The sequence below is a fragment of the Falco naumanni genome, chromosome 18, assembly GCF_017639655.2.
Source record: "Falco naumanni isolate bFalNau1 chromosome 18, bFalNau1.pat, whole genome shotgun sequence".
NCBI lineage: Eukaryota > Metazoa > Chordata > Aves > Falconiformes > Falconidae > Falco > Falco naumanni.
In genome coordinates this window covers 4,009,481-4,028,378 of record NC_054071.1, presented here as the reverse complement: position 1 = coordinate 4,028,378, position 18,898 = coordinate 4,009,481, and the positions used below count along the sequence as shown (strand labels likewise).

Genomic DNA, 18,898 nt, shown 5'->3' with positions numbered 1-18,898 from the left:
CGAGCTGCCATCAGGAATTGTACATTTATTTTTTAAGAAAAAAGGAGGAAAAAAAGGGGAAAAAAAAAAAAAGAAAAAAAGCTGGGGAGGGGGGCGCGGAGCCCCAATAAAAGGCTGTCCCAGCGCTCGTCTCCTGATGTCATGCCGGGGAGTGACGCCAGCGCCGTGCTGCCGGGTGAGGTCGTGCCCGGAGCAGCGGGGGGCGCGGGCATCACCCCCCCGCCCGCCTCTCGGCACCGACCGCGGCCCCTGACCTTCTCAAGATGGCGGCAGCGTGGGCCACCGCGGTGACCTTCCCAAGATGGCGACGACCAGGGGCCTGCCGGCCCTTCCCAACATGGCGGCGACGGGTGTCCGCTCGCCCTTCCCAACATGGCAGGCGGAGCTGCTGGCTGTAGCCGGGCCACCTCGGGGCTGGAGCGGCGGCTGGGCTGGCAGCGGGGGGTCGCTCCCCTGCGGCGCCCCGCTCCTCAGGCCGCCCGCGGAGCGCGGCAGTCCCGCCGCGGCGGGTGACCTTCCCAAGATGGCGGCCGCCGCGCCCTTCCCACCATGGCCGCACGACCTCTCCAAGATGGCGCCGCGGCCGTGCCGCCCCGCCGGGCCCCGCCCACATCCGGTCCGTGCGGCGCAGGCGCAGGAGGGACGGCGGCCGCCATTTTGTTTGGCCGCGGCTGGAGGCCGGACGGCGCCGCGGGGCCGCGTTTCCGGGTGCGGCGGGAGGAGGCCGCGGGCGGCGGGTGAGCGCGGGGGCACCGGGGCGGGCACGGCGGGGCCTGTGCGGGCCGTGGGCCGCGGCCCTCCGTGGGCTCCGGCGCCTCGGGGTGGGCGTGCGGGGGGCCGTGCGGCTTGGCGGGGCGAGGGGCCGGGGCTGCGCTGGGGTCTGTGCGGGGCCTGCTCTGGGCAGGGGGACGCGTCGGGGGCTGTTGGGGGGGCGCGGGAGGGCTGGGGTGGCCGTGGGTCCGCAGGGGCGGTGGCAGCGGGGGGCGGGGAGGCCGTGGGGCAGCGCCCAGGGGAGGCACCGGCGCTGCTGGCCGTGTCTGTGCTGGCGGGGTGTTGGCAGCGGGCCCCGGTGGCGGCGGGGGGGGGCTCTGCGGGGGTCCCGGGGAGAGCTGCTCCCCACTCCGCTTCTCCCCGCGTCACGGGAAGGTGGCCGGCGCGTTCGTCCCTTTGCCCCCCGTCCAGCGACGCTGACAGGGGAAACTCCGGGCCTGCGTGTGGGCAGCACCCGTGGGTGCCTCGGTTGTGTCCTTCGGGGGGGGGACACGGGGGGGACAGCGCTCCCAGGCACCGCCCAGGCCCAGGGTCCCCAAGCAGCGTTGCGGTCTGGTTGCTCCTCTGGGCCCGGTGCCGGCAAACCGCGGCCGGAGCAGCCTCAGCCTGCGAACACCCGAGCGCGGGGCAGCACCTGGCTGGGCAGCCGAGTGCTGCGGGTGCCACGGTGGAGGCCGAGCTCTCCCTTCGGCTCTGGGTAAACACGGCTCTGCTGCGTGTTCCCCTTCCCACCCACGGAGCCTGCACGGCAGCGCCTGCCCCTGCCAGACACTGCCCAGGCAGCGTCCCAGCCTCGAGGACTGAATTCCTGCTGTGGGTTTTACGCTCGGGACCCCTCCAGAGCCCTGGTTGTAAGCACACAAATAAGCAGCTGATTGTTTTCTGCGTGTCCTTTGGGACAGAGGGAGCGCAGCAGCGCTGTGGCACGAGCAGCCGCAGCCTTCCACCCCCCCCCCCCCCCTCCACGAAGACTCAGCAGAATTGATGTGGCTCACGCCTGGCCTTGAGTGCACAGCTGGCTCCGGCGAGCAGCTCTCGCCCACCCTGGCTCTCTGTTTGCAGGGTTCCCCGTGTGCCTCGATGTCCTCAGCCGCGACGTGGGAGGGATGCGGATGGGTTCAGGCTGCGGGGTACGTGTGCTGCGTGGTGACGAGCCCAGCGAGCGGGCCGCATCCATGAGCCGCTGTGCCTGGACACCAAGCTGTGCCTCCTTGGGGCTCTGCTCTTGTTGAGGTGTCGCTTGTTTTAGCGTTTGTCCTGTCACGGAGAAGCTGCGCTGAGCCCGGACCTGGGGGAGGCAGTGGCCGGGGTGGGTTTGGGGCAGTGCAGGCTGAAGCCCCGGCGAGCCCAGCGCTGTGTCCTCTGAACCCACTTTTTCTCCAAGCACTGCTCAGAGACTTTTAAGGGGTTTGCCTCGAGTCCCTGTTGCTGTTAGCCAGGGCTCCGCTGCAGGTACCCCCCCTGCGGTGAGCGGGACGGGAGCCCAGGCTGTGCCCACCCCCCTCATCTGCTTGGACTTGGGCAGCGTTTCTGGGGCCCGTAGGGTGGGATGCAGAGGGAGGAGATGCCGGCTGCCTCCTGACCCTCAGCTGACGGGTGGATGTTGGGTGCTGAGCGCCTCGTGACTGCCTTGCTCCGGGTTTTTTTGCCCCACCTCAGCATCCAGGCAAGACGTCGGCTGGGAGCCACTTCCCCCACCCCGCTGGCCGGTAGGAAGGTGGCAAGGAGCCAGTGCAGCAGCGTCCTCGGGCCAGGTGGAGGCAGAGGTTTTGCATGAAAGTCATTTCAATGAACCACAGCCTGCACGCTGGGCTGAGCAGGAGCCCTTGGAGAGGTGCCGTGATCCCAAACCGGCCTTGTTTTACCTTTGGCAGACTTGGCCGCGGATGGGTGTCCGCCTGGGTTGCTCTAGCCTGGCCTGATCTCTGGTGCGGAGTGTCGCTGCCCCGCTGACGGCTGCCAGAGAGGATCTAATCTGACCTGACTCCTGCCTCCGCTGCCGAAGGAGGCGGCTCGGTTTGCAGATGAGGTGTGAATCCGCCTGGCCCTGGCTTGGCCGTGCTCTCTGGGGCAAAGCTACCTGGCGAGTGCATCCTCCGCTCTTCGTGGCTTGGCTGCCTGTCTTCATTCCTGCCTGTCTCAGCTTATTGAGTGTGTTGTGTCCCCAAGGTGTTTCGGCACTGCTGCTTCAGCTGTGCCTCCCCCCCCCCCCCCCCCCGTGCTGGGAGACATCCCCTCTTTGCACCTTGCGCGACGGCACCGCCGGTGCGGGCTGCCAGGCAGCACGGTGGCTCTCCCGCTCGCAGGCTCTCCCGCTCGCAGCCGTGCGTTGTTGCTGGAATGCAGAGGCAGAGCCTGTTTTCCCATGGCCGCTCCGGGGCTGGGAGCACAGACCCCTCTTTGTGCCGTGGAGGGCGAGGGAGAGCTTGGCTTCATCCCGCCGTGAACAAATGGGAACTGTCGGCCGTGGCTTGCCAAGCTGGTGCCATCCAGAGTGTGTGTCGTGCCCGGCGCCGAGTCGTGAGTGTGGCACGGAGGGGAGCGCGGCTGGCCGGTCCCACCTTTACCACCACTGCCTGCCCCTCCGCCTCCCTTCCCCGTGGATTGGGTCTGTTTGGGTTAGTTTCTGCCGTGAAAAGTAGGTCTGTGGTTACGCGCTGTGGCAGATCGGCCGGTGCCGCCGACGCGCGAGGCTGTAAAGCTTTCGGCTCCTGCAGCTGCAGGATATTAGACCCTGACACACAAGCTGCTGCGCAGAGTGCTGCTCTGCTGCTGTTAGATTTTCTGCTCTTGCTGAACGCATTATCTCTGAGGTGAGGTGTGCTGGTTTCCCCCCCTACCTCCACCAGCACCAAGGTGACGGGGCATGTTCCGGGTCAGGGCTCGCTTCCCGCTTTGCTTTGCTTTAAAGTGCTGTTGTCGAGGCGCTCTGGTCCTTGTCTGACCTACTTACTTACATCTGGCTGCTTGGAAGGAAGGCAGATTTGCTCTGCCAAAGAAGTAGCTTTCTGTTGGGAAGCAAAGGTGGGAGGAGGGAACGGGGCGGGGGGGGAAAGTGCCCTCCTGATGAAGGGCTGAGCATCCTGGGTTTCTCTTGCTCGTTTTCCCAGGGCAGCTCTGGCATGAGCGCAGCTCCCAGGGCTTGCTCCTCACTCTGATGTTACGAGGTTGGTTCAGAAATTAAATGGTCTTTTTCCCAAGCTGAGCCGGCTTTTTTGTCACTGGCCTCGAGGGGGGCTGCAGTACTGGGGGCTGAAACCTGCTGGGGGGATCTCCTGCAGGCTGTGGAGCTCTATGCCCCGGCATGGTGCTGGGGCTCGGGTGCCTTTCTGCTTCCTTGGGTCCATCCCCACTCCTGCATGGAGTCTCCCACATGCAGCATCAAACCCGTAGAGATTCCTGCTGCTCAGCAGGACCAGCTGCACCAGCCGGAGCCGCGGCAGGGCACAGACTCTCCCTCCGGCAGCCCTGGGGCGGAGGCAGCTCGGGAGGGATGCTCGCGGGGAAGGGGGAGAAGCTGCCGGGCAGGTGCGGAGGGTGGCAGGGAGCTCTGCTTTCCCCTTTCCAGTGGGAGCAGGTGAGGGAAGTTGCAAATGCTGCTTGGCAGAGCTCGCTCGCAGCATGGCCCCCGGGCAGTCTGGGCCGTGGGGAGACGTGGGCATCATGCGGGGCCCTGCGCCCCAGGACGCTGCTTGCTGGGGTTTGGTGCTGCTGCGCTCGAGTGTCCTTGTCGGGTCTGACCTGCTGCCGTGGCGCTCCTGCAGCGACGCACGCTGTGCTTGCTTGCGCCCAGGGCCTGTCTCTGCTTTGGCCAAAGCAGCCGGGCACCTTCCCTGCAGGGCCGGTGGTGGTTCCTCCTGGAGGTGTGGGGGCTTAAAGCTTCCCTGGGCTGGGCTGGGCTCGGGGTCGACAGCTGGGGTGTGCTCGCGGCTTCGCCTGGGAGCGAGGGGGTTGCATCTGCAAGGACCATCCGACCCCATTGCCGAGTCTCTCTGTCACACTCTTTTACTAGATCACGTCTCAAAGCAAGCCCTCCTCTCCCTCTGCGCCGGCTGTAAATTTGCAGCGTGTTCTTGGCACCTACCGACCTGAAAATCAGCCGAGTGCGGATCCGACTGTGCGGAGAACTCGCTCTGACGGGGCTTGGCTCGCTTTCCCCTTGGCATTGACACAGGCACTTCCTTCGTGCTCTTACACCTCCTGCAGCTGCGGCTGTCACCGCGAAGGCTGGTGGGGCTGGGCCCTCGCTGCCTTCGGCCTCGTGCCCCAGCCAGGCCTCCGCTTGCCTTAAGCCATCCTGTCGATCCTACGGTGTGGATCGGCCCCGTTGGTAAGGTTTCTGTAGCTTTAGGGTCTTGCACAAGCCTCAAGTGTATACACCTGTGTCCCGAGATAACACTTAAGCGTTGGGCGTTCTATGGGAGCTCGTCAGTTTTCTCCTAATGACTCGGGGTGCAAACTTGGTTGCGGGAAGGATGCGTTTCTTCAGCCAATTCGACTTTTTAGAAGCAGTCAGCAGTGGTTTTCCTAGTGCCTGCTTCCTCTCTGCGAGGTCGCTGTGGCTTTGGGGTGGTTCGGGGTGACTTTATTCCGCGGCGGGGACTGCACCCTTCCAGCAGGCACCTCCCGACAGCACCCAGCGACTTGCACTCTGCCTCGGTTACTTGTCCTGCGTATTCTGGATTGTGAGTCGGCGCATCTCTGCTTGGCCTTTGCCTAGGAAAACCCTGAGAATACTTGGCCGAGCTTTGTGGAACAGCAGGAGACCTCGCGCTCCAGCCCGGCTCCGCTTGTCTCCTTCGGGGCTGCTTCCTGCAGCCGGGCTCGGAGCAGCGCTTGCAAAAGAGTCGGCGTGGGAGGTGGGCGAGCAGGCAGAGCCCCAGCACCTCTGGCCTGCAGGAGGGGGGTGGCAAAAGGGACCAAAGGTGGAGGTCTCTGCCCTCAGCCTCCCCGCAGTCCTCGTCAGCAGATGACGAGGGTGGGAGCCTCAGGGATGCCTGGCCGGAGGTGGGAGAGACCCCAGCAGGGGACAAGGGCCGGAGGGCTAGCTGCCAAGGAGGCTGCTGGCCAGGGCAGGGCAACCAACCCAGCCCTGGGTGCTGCCTTGCTGAGCGAAGGGGCCGAAGGGCCACAGGCAGAGCAGGAGGGCGGCTGCTGCGGGGTACGGCGGGGTCTCAGCCTTAAGCCGCGTGTTTAAACACAGGCGGAGGCTGGTACGGGGGTTTAAGCTGGAGCCAGCCCTGCGGTACTTTAAGGGCATGGTTATTCTCCATCCAGGCTCTTGAGCAGAGCCGACCTCCAGGCAGCGTGCGTGTGAGTGTAGCTCATGGGTTTTCCACCGATATTTTTTTATTTTTTCTTCACGGTTATAACCAAACTCTCTGGATGGGGGCCGGGGGACTGAGCAGAGGCTTTTTTCCTAAGATAGCCGCGCAGCCCGTTCGGTCTCGGGGCGCGGTGAACCTCTCGCAGAGGGGCTGTCTGCTGGGCCCGTGTGCCTGGGCAGGGCCACCACTCCCGAGGGACAGAGGAGGAGGAGGAGGAGGATGCAGAAATGTCAGCCCTTCAGCGCCGGCCTGGCGTTGCGTCGGCTGAGAGGGCGGGTTGGTTTGGTGCCAACCGCTCGGATGTCGGGGTGAGCCTGGCAGAAGAGCTTGGCTCAGGGTTTTGGTTTGAAAGCCTGGCCTTCAGCGGGGTCCCGTCCAATTAATGTGCTTTTTTTGGCAGAAGGTTTCACCTGGACCATTTTGCCGTCCCTACCTCGTGACTCAGACCAGCATCAGTAGACGGCTGCGGCAGCTGACGGCGTCAACTCAGGGTGGCAGGCTGGAGCTGGAGACTGGGTGCCTGCTCCCGTGTAAGGCTGGCTGGTGCTGTAAGCTCTGCCCGCCTGGTGCTGTTTTACAGATAACTTTGCGTGCTCTGGGTTTGGACTGATGGTTGGCGGGGTGGGCCTGGCTCTGCGCTGGTACCGCGGGCAGCCTCAGCTTGGTGGAGACCAAAGACTGACGCTGCGCCGGGTTTGCCGTGCAGGGAGCCTTAGATGCAGCTGCCTCTGAACCAGCCTGGTGTGAGCGAGCCCCGGCACTGCCGGGGGGCTTTAAAAAGCTCTTGGAGGTGGCTGGAGCTCTTCTCTGCTCCTCGTCCTGCTCGGAGCAGCCTGAGGCCACCGGTATTTTCCTTGCTGCCTTAGCTCCCAGCTCTGTCAGCTCCAACGTGCAGGCTTCATTTGCTCTAAACGTGCAGACGGTGTTTGGAGCCGACGGTGAAGGGGACGGTGCATTGTTGGCAGTCGATAAAAAGGCATTTTAATCTGACCTCTAGACTAACACCACCAGGCTCAGGAGCCGCTTTCCATTCAGCGGCGTATTGTTCTCTGCGAGGCGTGGGCTGTGCAGCACGTTATTCCCAGCCGTGGGTCACCGTCAAAGCAGCCGGGAAGTCCCTGCGTCTCCCGCTGCTTCCTCCCACTGGAACAATCGGAGATGTCCGTCGGAGAGCGGTGGTTCAGAGCGGTTCCTGCCCAGTCCCCTCGTGTGCCACCTCTCCCTCCCCGGCTTCCTTTCCCTTCTCGCCTGGCACATGGGACAGGGAGAGGCAGGGAAGTCTGTGGGCCCTCCTGGGACAGGCTCTTCCTGCTCTTCCCTTGGCTGCAGCCTAATGTCGGGACACGATTCCTTGCTCCTGATTAAAGGTTTCCTCTGCCAAGTGCACCGAGCTGAGCTGGGTGGAAAGCTGCTAAAGGACAGCCCGACTCAGGGGTCCGATGGTTGGGGCTGGGGAAGCACCAAGGGCTGTGGAATTCGGCCCTGAGGCATTAGAAACTTTTGTGTTCGGGGGTTTTGTTAAAAATGCATTGTCAGTGACCGTGGGTTGTTAATAATTCACAGTGAATGTCTGAGTCCCGCGGGGCTGGAGTGTGTCTGTCTGTCTGCACGCAGCGATGCACCAGCTCTTTGAGACGCTCCAAATCGAGATGGCAGCTCACTCTCTTAAAGCATGCTGATACGATTTTAAAAGCCTGAATGACCTTAAATCCTGTGATGGCTGTCTTTCAGGATAAATTATTTATGTCGCATCTTCAGTGCTGCCGAAGCCCTCGCTCCTCAGGAACGGGCAGAAATGTCAGGCTTTGGAGGACAGGCTCTGAATTTGGAAGGGCTGCACTCAGGGTAATGAGGAACTGAGGGTTTGGATGGGAAGAGGTGGAAGATAAAGGCGCCCTGCGAGGCGGGGTGGGAGGGAGGGTGTTTAAGAGGTCCAGCCTTGGAAGTCGTCCCCAAACCGGTGCAGCCACATTCTGCAGCCGACATCAGAGGGCTGGAAATTCCTCTTGATCTGCAGTTCAAAGCCGCTGCCTCCCTGAGGATGAAGCGCTTCATCTCGGGTTTGCAAATGCGGCCTCGCCGCAGCAGCGAGTGTAGCTGTGAAATACAAATCCGCCCCAGCGCCCAAATCCCCCTGAAAAGCGAGGAAACGCGCTTACTGCGTCTGAAGGTCACTGCTGCCTGTCCTGCTAAAAAAGCAACCCCCCCACCCCGAGGGATGAGCAGAATCCAGGGCTGCTTGCTGGAAAAGGCATTTCATTTCCCTTCACGGCGAATGGGGACTTGAAAAACCCCTAAAAAATCCAACCAACCGACCTCCTGAAAACCGTGGCGCGTAGTCCAGGCCAGATCTGGCTAATTCAGCTGTTTTACAGGAGAGAGGGGCTGCTGAATGGCACATCCTGGGCTTTTAACAGTGTTTTGAACCCAGGGTTGGCAGGGGAGTGCCAACTCAAAACGCTCCAGGATCTCCCACCATGGTCAGTGCCACCATGGGGCGAGGGGTCTGCGGTGCCGGTGACACCCGGCGTGGCTGCTGGGAGCAGCTTTCTGCAGGGTCACCTCGATTTTAGTGAGCCCGCTCTCCTCCAGAGTGATAGCTTTTCACACGTCGCCTTCCTCCTGGTTTTCTCACAGCTTTCTTGCGTTTTGTTTTTTTTTTTTCATTTTAAAAGGAAAGCTAACGTGCAAACCTGCCCCTCCCGGCTTAACCGAAGACAAGCTCTCCTCTGCGCTTTGATCTAGCTGTGTCTCTCTCGCCACCCCGATTCAGGTCTTTCAAACCACTTTCCCTGCAAGTGCAGGGAGCTGCCGTGGCGGCATATGGAGCTCTCAAAGGCTCAGATCTGGCTTGGTGAAAGGATCCCTGGTAACGAAGAACAAAGGAGAAGAAATGCAGAGAAGTCGGCTGTCGGAGCAGCATTGTTTTAAAGGGCATGGTTTCCGTAAGGCATACGCCAGACATTAAGGGGTGGTAAGCAGAGCTGGGAGAACCCCCTCCTTTTTTTTTTTTTTTTTTTTTCCTGGAGGATTTAGCTTGCGTCTCCCTAATCTTTATCAGCTGTGTCTGTCTTCATGAACATTAAAGATCTAGGCTTTATTTTAAAGACAGACACAAATCACTCCAGCGTTCCCACCCAGAGGTCTCGGCTTTTCTCATGGTATGAAATAAGCAGCAGCCGCCGTGTGCTGAGTTTGGTGCCTCTTGATTTTGGTTTTTCAATGTGACCTTTGCTGTTAATCCACAACCTGAATGGGGCCGTGTGCTGAAACGAAATGACCTGTTTCTCGGGAATTCAGCTCCAGTTTATCCTCAAGCTGCTTTAGCTTAAACTCTTCTCTCCCCTCCTCTCGCTCTTCTAGGTCAGAGCCTTTATCTGAATGCGGGTTTCGGTGCAGCACTAGTTTTAAGGGCATGTTAGATACGGGGAGGTAATGACTCATGGTTTTCTTTGTAGAAATACCCCTCTCCTCCCCTGTGTTTACAGGAGGTAACGTCGCTCTGGGATTGTCCCTAGTCGCTCTGCCTGATGTGGGGCTTACGTGGGGAGCAGCAGGGCAAAGAGGGGGACCTGAGCAGCGTGCTCCCCTTGCAGACGTGGCACTGCCTTGTTTTCTGACAGCCAACAAACCCCTGTCCGCCCGTCTGTGTACAGCGAGGCGGCGTGTCCCTGTCGCAGAAGTATCTGAAGGGGCTCCTGTGACCCCCCACGTGCTGTCGAGGTGCAGAGCTGGGTGGGGAGTGTCACCCCGTGAGTAACCAGCTGGAGCAGGAGCGTAACGGGCAGACGATGTGTGGGTGTTTTCTGTTCCCATGGATCAGGAGCAGAGGTGACGGCCCGCAGCGCTGGCACCGCTCCTGTGCTGGCTCAGGCCTGTGACACATGAGACGGAGTCAGGAGTCTCATTACCTGACACGTTTCTCAGCTGTATCTCTGCTAATTACCTCCAGCTGCCGGTGTTCAAACAAGGCCGGGGCTCTCCTGCCTGTCATGCCACGACGCCATCACGCCGTCCCCCGACGTCACGCTCTGCCCTGGCAGCAGCTCGCGCCGTCCTGGCCCTGTGGTCCCGCTGCAGGGTGGGCAGGAGCACAGGGGAAAAGCGCTCCTGTTGCAACACGTCCTGGCAGCGCCGGCGGGTCCCAGACGAGCGCATTATGAGCCGTCTCTGATCTTGCTTTGGTGGGAAAGGTACAGGCCAAATGGGTTTGCTGGGCTTTGTTCCAGTCTGCAGAGCAGCCTGGCTTGGTGGGGCTGCAGAAATCCGGGGATTTGGGCTTTTTTGTGTGAGGCCTCGAGGTTGGTCTGGAGCAAAGTGGCACTTGGAGGTGTCAGGGGAGGGTTTTCCGGGAGGCAGGAGTGAGCTGGCATCCCTGGCCTCCCCAGTGGGGTGGGCAAGGACCTGCTGAGTCCCGGTGGGTTCGAGCTCCTGCAGCTCCCGGCTCCACAGAGGTGTGGCTGGTGCCACCGGAGAACTTGCCATCTCGAGTGACTTTAAAAAGGCCAGAAGATAGAGGGAGGGCTGTCTTCCCAGAGAGAGGGTGTCTGTAGTTGAGGAGTTTCTCACTCGGTAGAGGAGCTGTTTTTAATTAAAAGGCAGTTTACTTATTTCTTTTCCTGAACCGCAGAGAGCTGGTGGTTCGCTTGAGGGCAGGGGAGCCGCTGGCATCGCAGAGATGCTGCTGGTCCATTTCTCCTGTTCTCACACCTCTGCCGTGATGGGGAGTGGGAACGTCACATGTGAGGATGGGCCAGGTCTTCTTCTGGCTTCCACGTACTGTAGCATCAGTAAATTGTGGTTTTTCTAGTAGAAGGCGAGTCTTAGAAGGGATCTGGATTTTAATATCTGATACAAACCATTTCAAAGGTCGTGGGCACCTGGGTTTCAGTGCCTGGGTCGTCAAGAAACTTTCACTGTCGTGGTGGATGTGTCTGTGACCTCTCTGGTCGCCTGCCCCGGAGGTCAGGGATCACAAGTCGGAAGCTGCAGGTGTGAAACTGTCCTGTTCTTACCTCGGGTTGGTATTGTGGTCCCCTTTAATGGTTAGGGAACAGGTTTTCCTGGGGGAAAGACATCTGCGGTCCAGAAAGGGGCATTTATCCCCTGCCTTTTGGTCTGCCCTGGGCACCCGAAACTCCCGGGGTGGCGAGTGAGGCCTCCAGTCATCACATTCCTATTCCCTGAGCCGGTGCTGCCGGGACAGCCCTACCTGCCTGCTGCTGTCAGAAGCACGAGCTTGCCAGGGGCCCATCCTGTGATCTCCCGGTGATTCAGGTGCCTTTTCCTGTCCCTGCTTCCTCTGTGCTCCGTCTCCGCTGCCAACCGGAGCTGCCGGGCTCCGGGGACCCCGACCTGTGCAGGCTGGGAGCCGTTCCGGGTAAGCCGTGGTGCGGGACGGGCTCCTTTTGCGCTTGTGATGCGGTGAGTTGAAATCTAATCAGGCCGATGTTGGTAAAGCTCGTTTTGCTGCTGCTTGGACAGCTTGGAGGGGGGCTTTGGAGCTGTGGGGCTGTGGGAATGGCCGTTCGGGGTAAGCCGTGGTGCGGGACAGGTTCGTTTTGGGCTTGTGATGCGGTGGGTTGAAATCTAGTCAGGCCGATGTCGGTAAAGCTGGTTTTGCTGCTGCTTGGACAGCTTCAAGGGGCGCTTTGGAGCTGTGGGGATGGAGCGGGGCGCAGCCAGCCTTCGGGTGTTGGGATGTTGGAGGATCGGAGGGGTTGGGAAAACCTGCCTCATCTGTCGGGGCTGTTTGGGGGCGGGAGTGATTCTCCTTGTGCCACAGGACAGCACCGTGCCGCTTCGTCTGCCTTCTGCTTGGTGATCCGTCTGGCAGATTGAACGGCGTTCGTGGCCGGAGGGACCTGCTGGGGACGCGTGCCAGGGCTGGCCGTGGTGCCTGCTGACGGGCTGTAGGCTGTGGGCTCCTGTCGCGCTTCCACGTGAGCAGCCTCCGGCTGCAGATAAAGGAGCTGGATTGATGGAGCAGGATTAGCTTGGCTGGGTTTTCTCTACTGAGCGAGGCGGTCGTGTGAAAAGTGTCCTGGGTTTCAGCAGCAGGCTCTGTGCTGGGGTGGGGGCCCTGGAAATTTGGGGTGGGGGATCCTGCTGGCTCCCACCTCTGGGACCTGCTGCTCTGGAGTCTTGGGAGAATCGGGAGACCCTGTTGAGCCAGCTGGGAGAGAACAGCCCCAGCCCCTCTCTGCTCCGTGTGAGCTCCAGGCCCAGGGCACTAGCACGCTAGCCTGGGGCCATGTTTCTCGGTGGCCAGTTTGCCAGCTTTCCCTTCCAGTCCCTGACCGCTTCCTCCCTTCCCGCAGGCATGAGTGACCAGGCTAGCCCCCAGCACTGAGCCGCCGGAGCTGCTGGGAGCTGGGCCAGGATGCCGATCCCTCCTCCCCCACCGCCGCCGCCGCCTGGCCCCCCGCCACCTCCTACCTTCAGTCAGGTAGGGTTGTAGGGTGGGCAGGTGGCCCGTCTCCGCATGGTGCCGCTTGCCAGGGGCTCCTCTGTTGTCTCTGGACCTCCTCAAGTCCAACCTACGAGAGCGTCAGGTGGGCTGCGGGGCTGCGCCTCAGTTTCCCTTGCAGCAGAGGAAGGGCCTGCGCTGTGCGTTAGGACCTTCTGCTCCACGATGGCCTGGAGCGGAGAGCGGGGGGGTCTCGCACGTGGTTGTAACTGAGCTGAGCCTTGGCTCTGGGTAGGACGGGGTCTCAGCCTCACTCTGTAGAAGAACAGCGTGACCTCCTGGGGCAGCCCCCTCTCTCCATCGGGAAAAGAGCCCCCGGAGAAGGCTGTTTGCCAGCGGGGGGTGGGAGTGCTTCTGGGCTCAGCGGAGTGGGAAGGTGGATCGGGATGTCTGTGCACAGGCGAGCTGCTGAGCTGCTTCTTAATCTCCAGGCAAACACAGAGCTGCCGAAACTGAGCCGAGAGGAGCAGCGAGGCCGTGGGGCCCTCCTGCAGGACATCTGTAAAGGGACCAAGCTAAGGAAAGTGACACAAATCAACGACCGGAGCGCACCAATCCTAGAGAGTGAGTACCCACCTGGCCTGCACCCAGGAGGCCCTCAGCCCCACGCCGGGTGCTGCCGTGCCCTTCAGGATGGTTTCTGGGCTGTCGCCCATCTGGTTTCCAGCAGCTCCTCGTTGGAGGAGCTGATAATACCAGGCTTAACCTCCCTGTCCCTGTCCCTCTCCTTTCAGAGCCCAAGGGCAGTGGTGGCGGCAGCTACAGCTCCAGCTCAGCTGCGATCCAGGCAAAGGGCGGCCTCTTCCAAGGCGGTGTGCCCAAGCTCAGACCCGTGGGGGCGAAGGACAGCTCAGGTAATGGCCCCTGTCTGTGGTTTGCACGGAGGTTCCCTGGGAAGGCTCCCGAGCAGGAAGGGGTTGAGGATCTTGCCGTGTTTTCTTGGGAATTTCAGCTGGGTAGAGGCAGGGACCCCCACGTCAACACGCCACGTGTGGCCGCAGGCAAGCTGCGCTCTCTGCACACCACAGCGTCCCATGACACAAACCTCCTTGGAGGGCCCGGGAGTCGTGTGTGTTGCTGAACGTTTCTTTCTGCTATTTTCTGTGGCAACCTGCCTTCCAGCAAGCCAGAGAGCGAATAGCAGTGGTGAGAGAGGAGCTGTGTGTGGCTGAGCGCGGTGCCAGCTCCCTGCCTGTGCCAGACAGCGTTCCGCACGGTCTGGCCCTCCTCGGCCGAGCGGGCAGGCTGCCCCGCGCTCTGCGCAGGCTCGGGGACCGAGCGCCGCACGTCGCTCTCGCCGTCTTCCCGGCCCGTGCCGTGCCTGGCCAGTCACTCTGCTTTCCTTCACCGCAGACAGCTCCAGTAAGCAAACCCTGCAAGTCCCCGGCTCCAGGGCAGCCGCCCCCAGGCCCCCGGTGCCGGCCAGCAACAGCCGACCTCAAGATGATGCTGACAACAGCCGGGGCTCTCCGCCGGAGCTGCCGCGCACGCAGAGGCCCTCCCTGCCGGATCTCTCCCGGCCCAACACCACCAGCAGCACCGGCATGAAGCACAGCTCCTCCGCCCCGCCGCCTCCCCCGCCGGGACGCCGTGCTGCCGCCCCTCCGGCCCCCCCGCCGGCGCACAGCGCCAAGGCCTCTTCCTACAACCGAGAGAAGCCCCTGCCGCCCACCCCGGGACAGCGACTGCCCGTGAGCAGGGACGGACCCCCTGCTCCACCACCCATCAAGCCCCCTCCCTCCCCAGTCAGTATCCGAACGGGGTCGGGGGCTCAGAGCCAGTCTCTCGCCCCCCCGCCGCCCCCTTATCGGCAACCCCCCGGTGTCCCCAACGGCCCTTCCAGCCCCATCAACGAATCCGCCCCAGAGCTGCCGCAGAGACACAACTCCTTGCACAGGAAGACGCCGGGCGCTTTGCGGGGTCTGGCACCACCGCCACCTGCTTCAGCCTCCCCGTCTCTCCAGAGCAGTCGCCCCCCTCCGCCGGCCAGAGACCCCCCCAGCCGGGGAGCAGGTAAAAACCGTTCGCTCTGCTGAGCCTGGCTCCGTTGCACCCAGGAGCGGCCGTGGTGGGTCAGACTGCGGCCACCTGCCCGTGGGGTCTTTGGTGTCTGGAAGCAGATGCTGGGGGAAGAGTCAGTGCCGGGGCGCAGTGACGCTTCTGCACGTGGCAGCCAGCGTAGGGGTTGAGCCAGGGGCAGTAGCTGGACTGTCACGTTTAATACGTGTCCTTGGTCCTGTCCTTTGTTTGTTTGGCTCCTTTCAGGCCTGATGTTGGCAGGGGGTTGCGGCTGGGCAGCTCCTGCCCGTGAGGTTGCTGTGTCCTCCCGGGGTGGGAGGTCAGAACGTGGTGGAGCCAGAGCTGTGCATGCTGTGGTTGCTCCCCGTGAGCTTCCTAAATGTCACTGGGGTAGCGACAAAAAGCTGTGGCAGAGAAGGAAGAAGCCTTTCCCTTGGCGGTGCAGCCAGACACCCTCGCTCAGCCCTGGGGAACAATCCTGCTCCTCTCCGGGCTGCTTTTGGCACTGCGTCATTTGGAGCGCAGTTGGCAGTGAAGGCTCTGTCACCTCTGGTGCAGGCATTTTGGTGGCAGGCACCACGAAGAGGGGTGACTTCGTGAGAACCACTAGCTGTTGCCCCCCTGCACATGGAGCTGGGTGTGAGCATGTCCCCGCTGCCAGGAGCGGTGACAGCTTTGCCCCGGTGCCCCCCCCCTGCGCTCCTGGGCTCCGCGTCCAGACCGCAGCTCCCGCCTGGTCCCCTGCCAAGCCGCTCTGTCCTTCCGGCCCTGCCAGAATCTCTCCTTTGAGTTACAGCTGGGGATCTGCTCTGTTAGTCTGTGTGTAATTAGCTTAATGAAGAGCATGAACTGCCACTGTGCGTCTGTGGGAGGCTGGGCAGGAGCGAGAGGTGGGTTGGAGGGGCCCTGGGTCCTGTCGCTGCCTTGGCGGCCGTGTGGACGCAGCTTCCCAGCCGGGCCAGGCTGCATCTTGGCTCCATGTGGAGCCGCTGCCCTCAAACCCCGGTGTGTGCAGGCTCGGAGCTGGTCCTTGGACCCCTTCTCATGCTGAAGGTGACCTGGGTCGTGCTGGGGCTGGAGCAGCCCCCCTGGGGGTGGGCGGGGAGCCAGCGGGGAGCAGGCTGGCCAGTCCCCTCCGCTGCAGCTGACGGGAGGAATGCAGATGTCAGGAGCGAGCAGGAAATCTCTGGGCGCTCGTAGGAGCATCCCTGGGCGGCCACTTTGGCCGCTGGAGCGACCTGGCTCAGCAGCTGGCCTGGAAAGCTACCTCGGAGGATGTCCTTGGCCCCGCTGCCGGAGGGAGGGTTTGCCCTGGGGATGCCGTGCCTTGGCAGGCTGCGGTGGGCCGTGCCGGTGCTGACCCAGCTCTCCTTGCAGCTCCGCCACCCCCTCCGCCAATGCTGCGAAATGGGGGGCGTGACGCCCCCCCACCCCCGCCCCCCTACAGATTGCATGGTTCCGCCGAGCCCCCGAGCCGAGGGAAGCCGCCACCACCGCCCACAAGGACCCCGGCCGGGCCACCACCGCCGCCTCCACCGGTGCGGAACGGGCACCGGGACTCCATCTCCACCGTCAGAGCGTTCCTGGGTGAGTGGGACCCCGGGTGGGACCCCGGGCACGGATCTGTGCTCGCTGTAGCCGCTGCTGTCCTGGGGGGCTGGAGCTGGGGGGAGCCCCCAGTGTGCAGCCAAGCCCTTCAGCTTTCGCTGTGCTTGTTGGAGCCCCCCTCGCTGACCTGCCCATTTCTCCCCCCTTCTCCGCAGATGACTTTGAATCCAAATACTCCTTTCACCCTGTCGAAGACTTCCCAGCCCCAGAAGAATATAAATACTTTCAGAGAATCTACCCCAGCAAAACAAACAGAGGTAAGGGAGGAGGAGGGGTCCTCGTGGCTGGTGCTCGAGGGTGGCAGGAGGTGACAGCAGTGACAGCTGCTGCCTTGTTTGCTCAGGCTGGATCACGTAGGGGCTGGTGTGAGCCGCCCCAGGCTCCTGATCACGTCCTTCCCCATGCAGCAGCGTTGCCCGGGGGCCTGCACACGCTCCCTGGAGCCCCCAGGGCAGCCTGCTGTGCTTGGGGGGGGGGGGGGGGCCCTGAGGATTTGGGCTGTGAGGGGGGGCCCCGAGGGTTTGGGCTGTGCCTGCGTCCCGTCCCACCTGCCCCCTCTTCTGCCTGCTGAGCCTGTGCAGAGAAATGCCGCAGGGCTCATTCCTGCCTGCGCTCAGCACCTTTGGTGCTGGAGCGGTTACGAAACGACCCCAGCAGCCGCCCCTGTGGCCAAAGCTGGTGTTGGGCAGGGGCTGGGGGGGGGAGTGAAGAGCCCCCCAGTGCATCCCAGTACAGGCCTGACTGGTGTGGCCCTGAGCAATGGTGCTTGGACCTGGCGCTGGCGGCACAGCGCAAAGTGCCCTTGCTGCGCCGCTGCTGCGCGTCAGCCTTGCGGATCCTGGAGGAGACTCCGGGGAGAATGGGATGCTCGTTTATTTTTAGAGCGATGAATGTTTAATGTGGATTTGAAAAGCTCTGAGCTTTCCATGCGTGCTGCAGCGGCTGGTTTTGAGTCGCAAATCCCAGGCTCCAGATCTCTGCAGGGAGTATGCTGGGGTGGGGGTGGGGGGGCTGCTGGCTTGAGGATGTGGAGGAGGGAAGGCAGACGTGTCGGATCCTGCTCTGCGGAGCACCGGGGTGCTGATCCGCTGAGCTGGTGCTGGTGGCTTCCAGCGTGTGCCAGCAGCACGGGGCGCGCCGTGCCCACCATCTCTGTGCGGGTTCTGGTTTCAGTGGTCTTTCTTGTCTTTCAGCTACACGTGGGGCCCCCCCCCTGCCCCCCATCCCCAGGTGAAAGCGGGCTGCACAGGCGGATTGTTCCTGAGCAGAGAGACGGACCTCCTCCCCCTTCCTCAGGCGGACCCTCCCCACCTCCCTGCCCCCCAGGATCCTGCATGAGAAACTTCCAGCGTCTTTGGTTTTCCCAGCTGCACCAGGACGAGCAGATACCTGCAGCCCAGCTCTCTCCGCCAGCCCACCCTCATCTATGCATCTCCCCCGGGACTCGGGGACCTTGCTGGCAAACCCGCCTGGGTCCTTTCCTCCTCGTTCGTCGCAGATCCCGGTTCGGGCCAGGATCCCGCGTCCAGCCGCAGCCTGGGAGCCAGGCGCGAGGACTCGGGGCAGTTGGGACCGGAGGTGGCTCAGTGCCTGATCCCTCGGGGCTGGGGCAGAGCGGGGGCTCGGAGAGGAGCTGGGGTAGGGCAGGGGGTGGATGCGCTGCGTGATCACCGGCTGCGCCGGCGGTGGAGCGAGCGGGAGCTGGGATGCACCGGCGGAGCCTCGTTACTCCGGTGCAGCCGATTGCTTTTTTGCACAGGAGCCAGTGGAGGAGCAGGGGGGTGACTGGGACCATCCAGGGAGACCCCCACAGACCTGGGCAGGGGCTGGGGGCTGAGAGGTGGCTTGAAGCTGGGGGGGGGGGACACCCCCCTTTCCCTACTCCCACCCCCCACACCCCCCCGGCAGCATCACCCCCCAAACCCACCGCAGCCTTTTCACACCACGGGGTTTTGATGGGGCGAGGAGGCGCCCGGCGGCGGCACCCCGGCTTTTAACGCTAAATCACCAAACTTTGAGCATTTTAACGGGAAGACACTAATTATCCGTGGAGGAAACCGGGGGTGGGGTGAGGTGGTGGTTTGTTCTTTTTCTTCTGTGGCAGGGGGGGAGCGTGGGGAGGGAGCTGGGGCCACAGCCCCCGCGCTGGGGGGGGCTCCGCTGACGTTTTGCCTTACACACTCCCCTGTCCGACTGTTGGTACCGGGCTGGATTCTCTGTATTTACTCGCAGTACCGGGGTGGGCTGGACATTAACCGTAGTTACTGATCTATTTTGTACGTTGTAAAAAGCTTGTACTATAGGAGGAAGGTGGGCTCGCTGCGGGGCTACTAAACCCTCCCCTCTAACTGTTTTGGGGGATTATTTTTTTTTTTTTTTTTTTTTTTTAAAAAAGAAGATGGAAACTTGCCCTGTTGAGGCTGGAGCCAGGCAGCGCACAGGGCAAGGGATGCGTGGGTGGGGGGTGGGGGTGTTTCTCTGGAGGATGAGCCCCCCGTCACCCCCCCAGTGCTGCCTTTTTTGGTTTAAATAAAGGTAAAACACGGTTCTCCCCGAGCGCCAGCCCCTCCTGGGGCGTGAGGGGCTGTTTTAAGAGGGAACAGAATAAAAACAGAGGAGCTTGAAATTCCATTTAAATAAAAGTAATAAAGATACACGACTCTTCAGGGGCACCGGCTGGGGGCGGCTGGAGGAGGGGGGAGGT

General features: G+C 62.3%; 1 protein-coding gene across 7 annotated transcripts; it reads left to right on the top strand.

Moving 5' to 3' along the window:
• The first annotated feature begins 649 nt into the window (after nt 1–649).
• Nucleotides 650–18,575, top strand: WIPF2 (WAS/WASL interacting protein family member 2). 7 transcript variants are annotated; one of them, XM_040617183.1, is made up of 11 exons: nt 717–737; nt 1,834–1,901; nt 2,431–2,525; nt 2,646–3,584; nt 12,419–12,546; nt 12,999–13,131; nt 13,302–13,421; nt 13,921–14,580; nt 15,964–16,173; nt 16,350–16,451; nt 17,388–18,575. In XM_040617183.1, the coding sequence occupies exons 5-11, from the start codon at nt 12,481–12,483 to the stop codon at nt 17,426–17,428; spliced, it is 1,332 nt and encodes a 443-aa protein (XP_040473117.1). In that variant the 5' UTR covers nt 717–737; nt 1,834–1,901; nt 2,431–2,525; nt 2,646–3,584; nt 12,419–12,480; the 3' UTR covers nt 17,429–18,575. The 7 variants fall into 7 exon arrangements, with proteins under 7 accessions (XP_040473119.1, XP_040473117.1, XP_040473120.1 ...); XM_040617186.1 differs by having other exon boundaries at nt 2,431–2,800; nt 2,941–3,584; XM_040617187.1 differs by having other exon boundaries at nt 2,431–2,800.
• Nucleotides 18,576–18,898: the final 323 nt, after the last annotated feature.

Bases quoted from the DNA above. Each gene is read 5' to 3' on its own strand.
- WIPF2 (XM_040617185.1), top strand. From the start codon at position 12,481: ATGCCGATCCCTCCTCCCCCACCGCCGCCGCCGCCTGGCCCCCCGCCA. The intron at 14,581-15,963 runs GTAAAAACCGTT...CTCTCCTTGCAG, and splicing joins CCCCCCCAGCCGGGGAGCAG to CTCCGCCACCCCCTCCGCCA. The intron at 16,174-16,349 runs GTGAGTGGGACC...CCTTCTCCGCAG, and splicing joins CACCGTCAGAGCGTTCCTGG to ATGACTTTGAATCCAAATAC.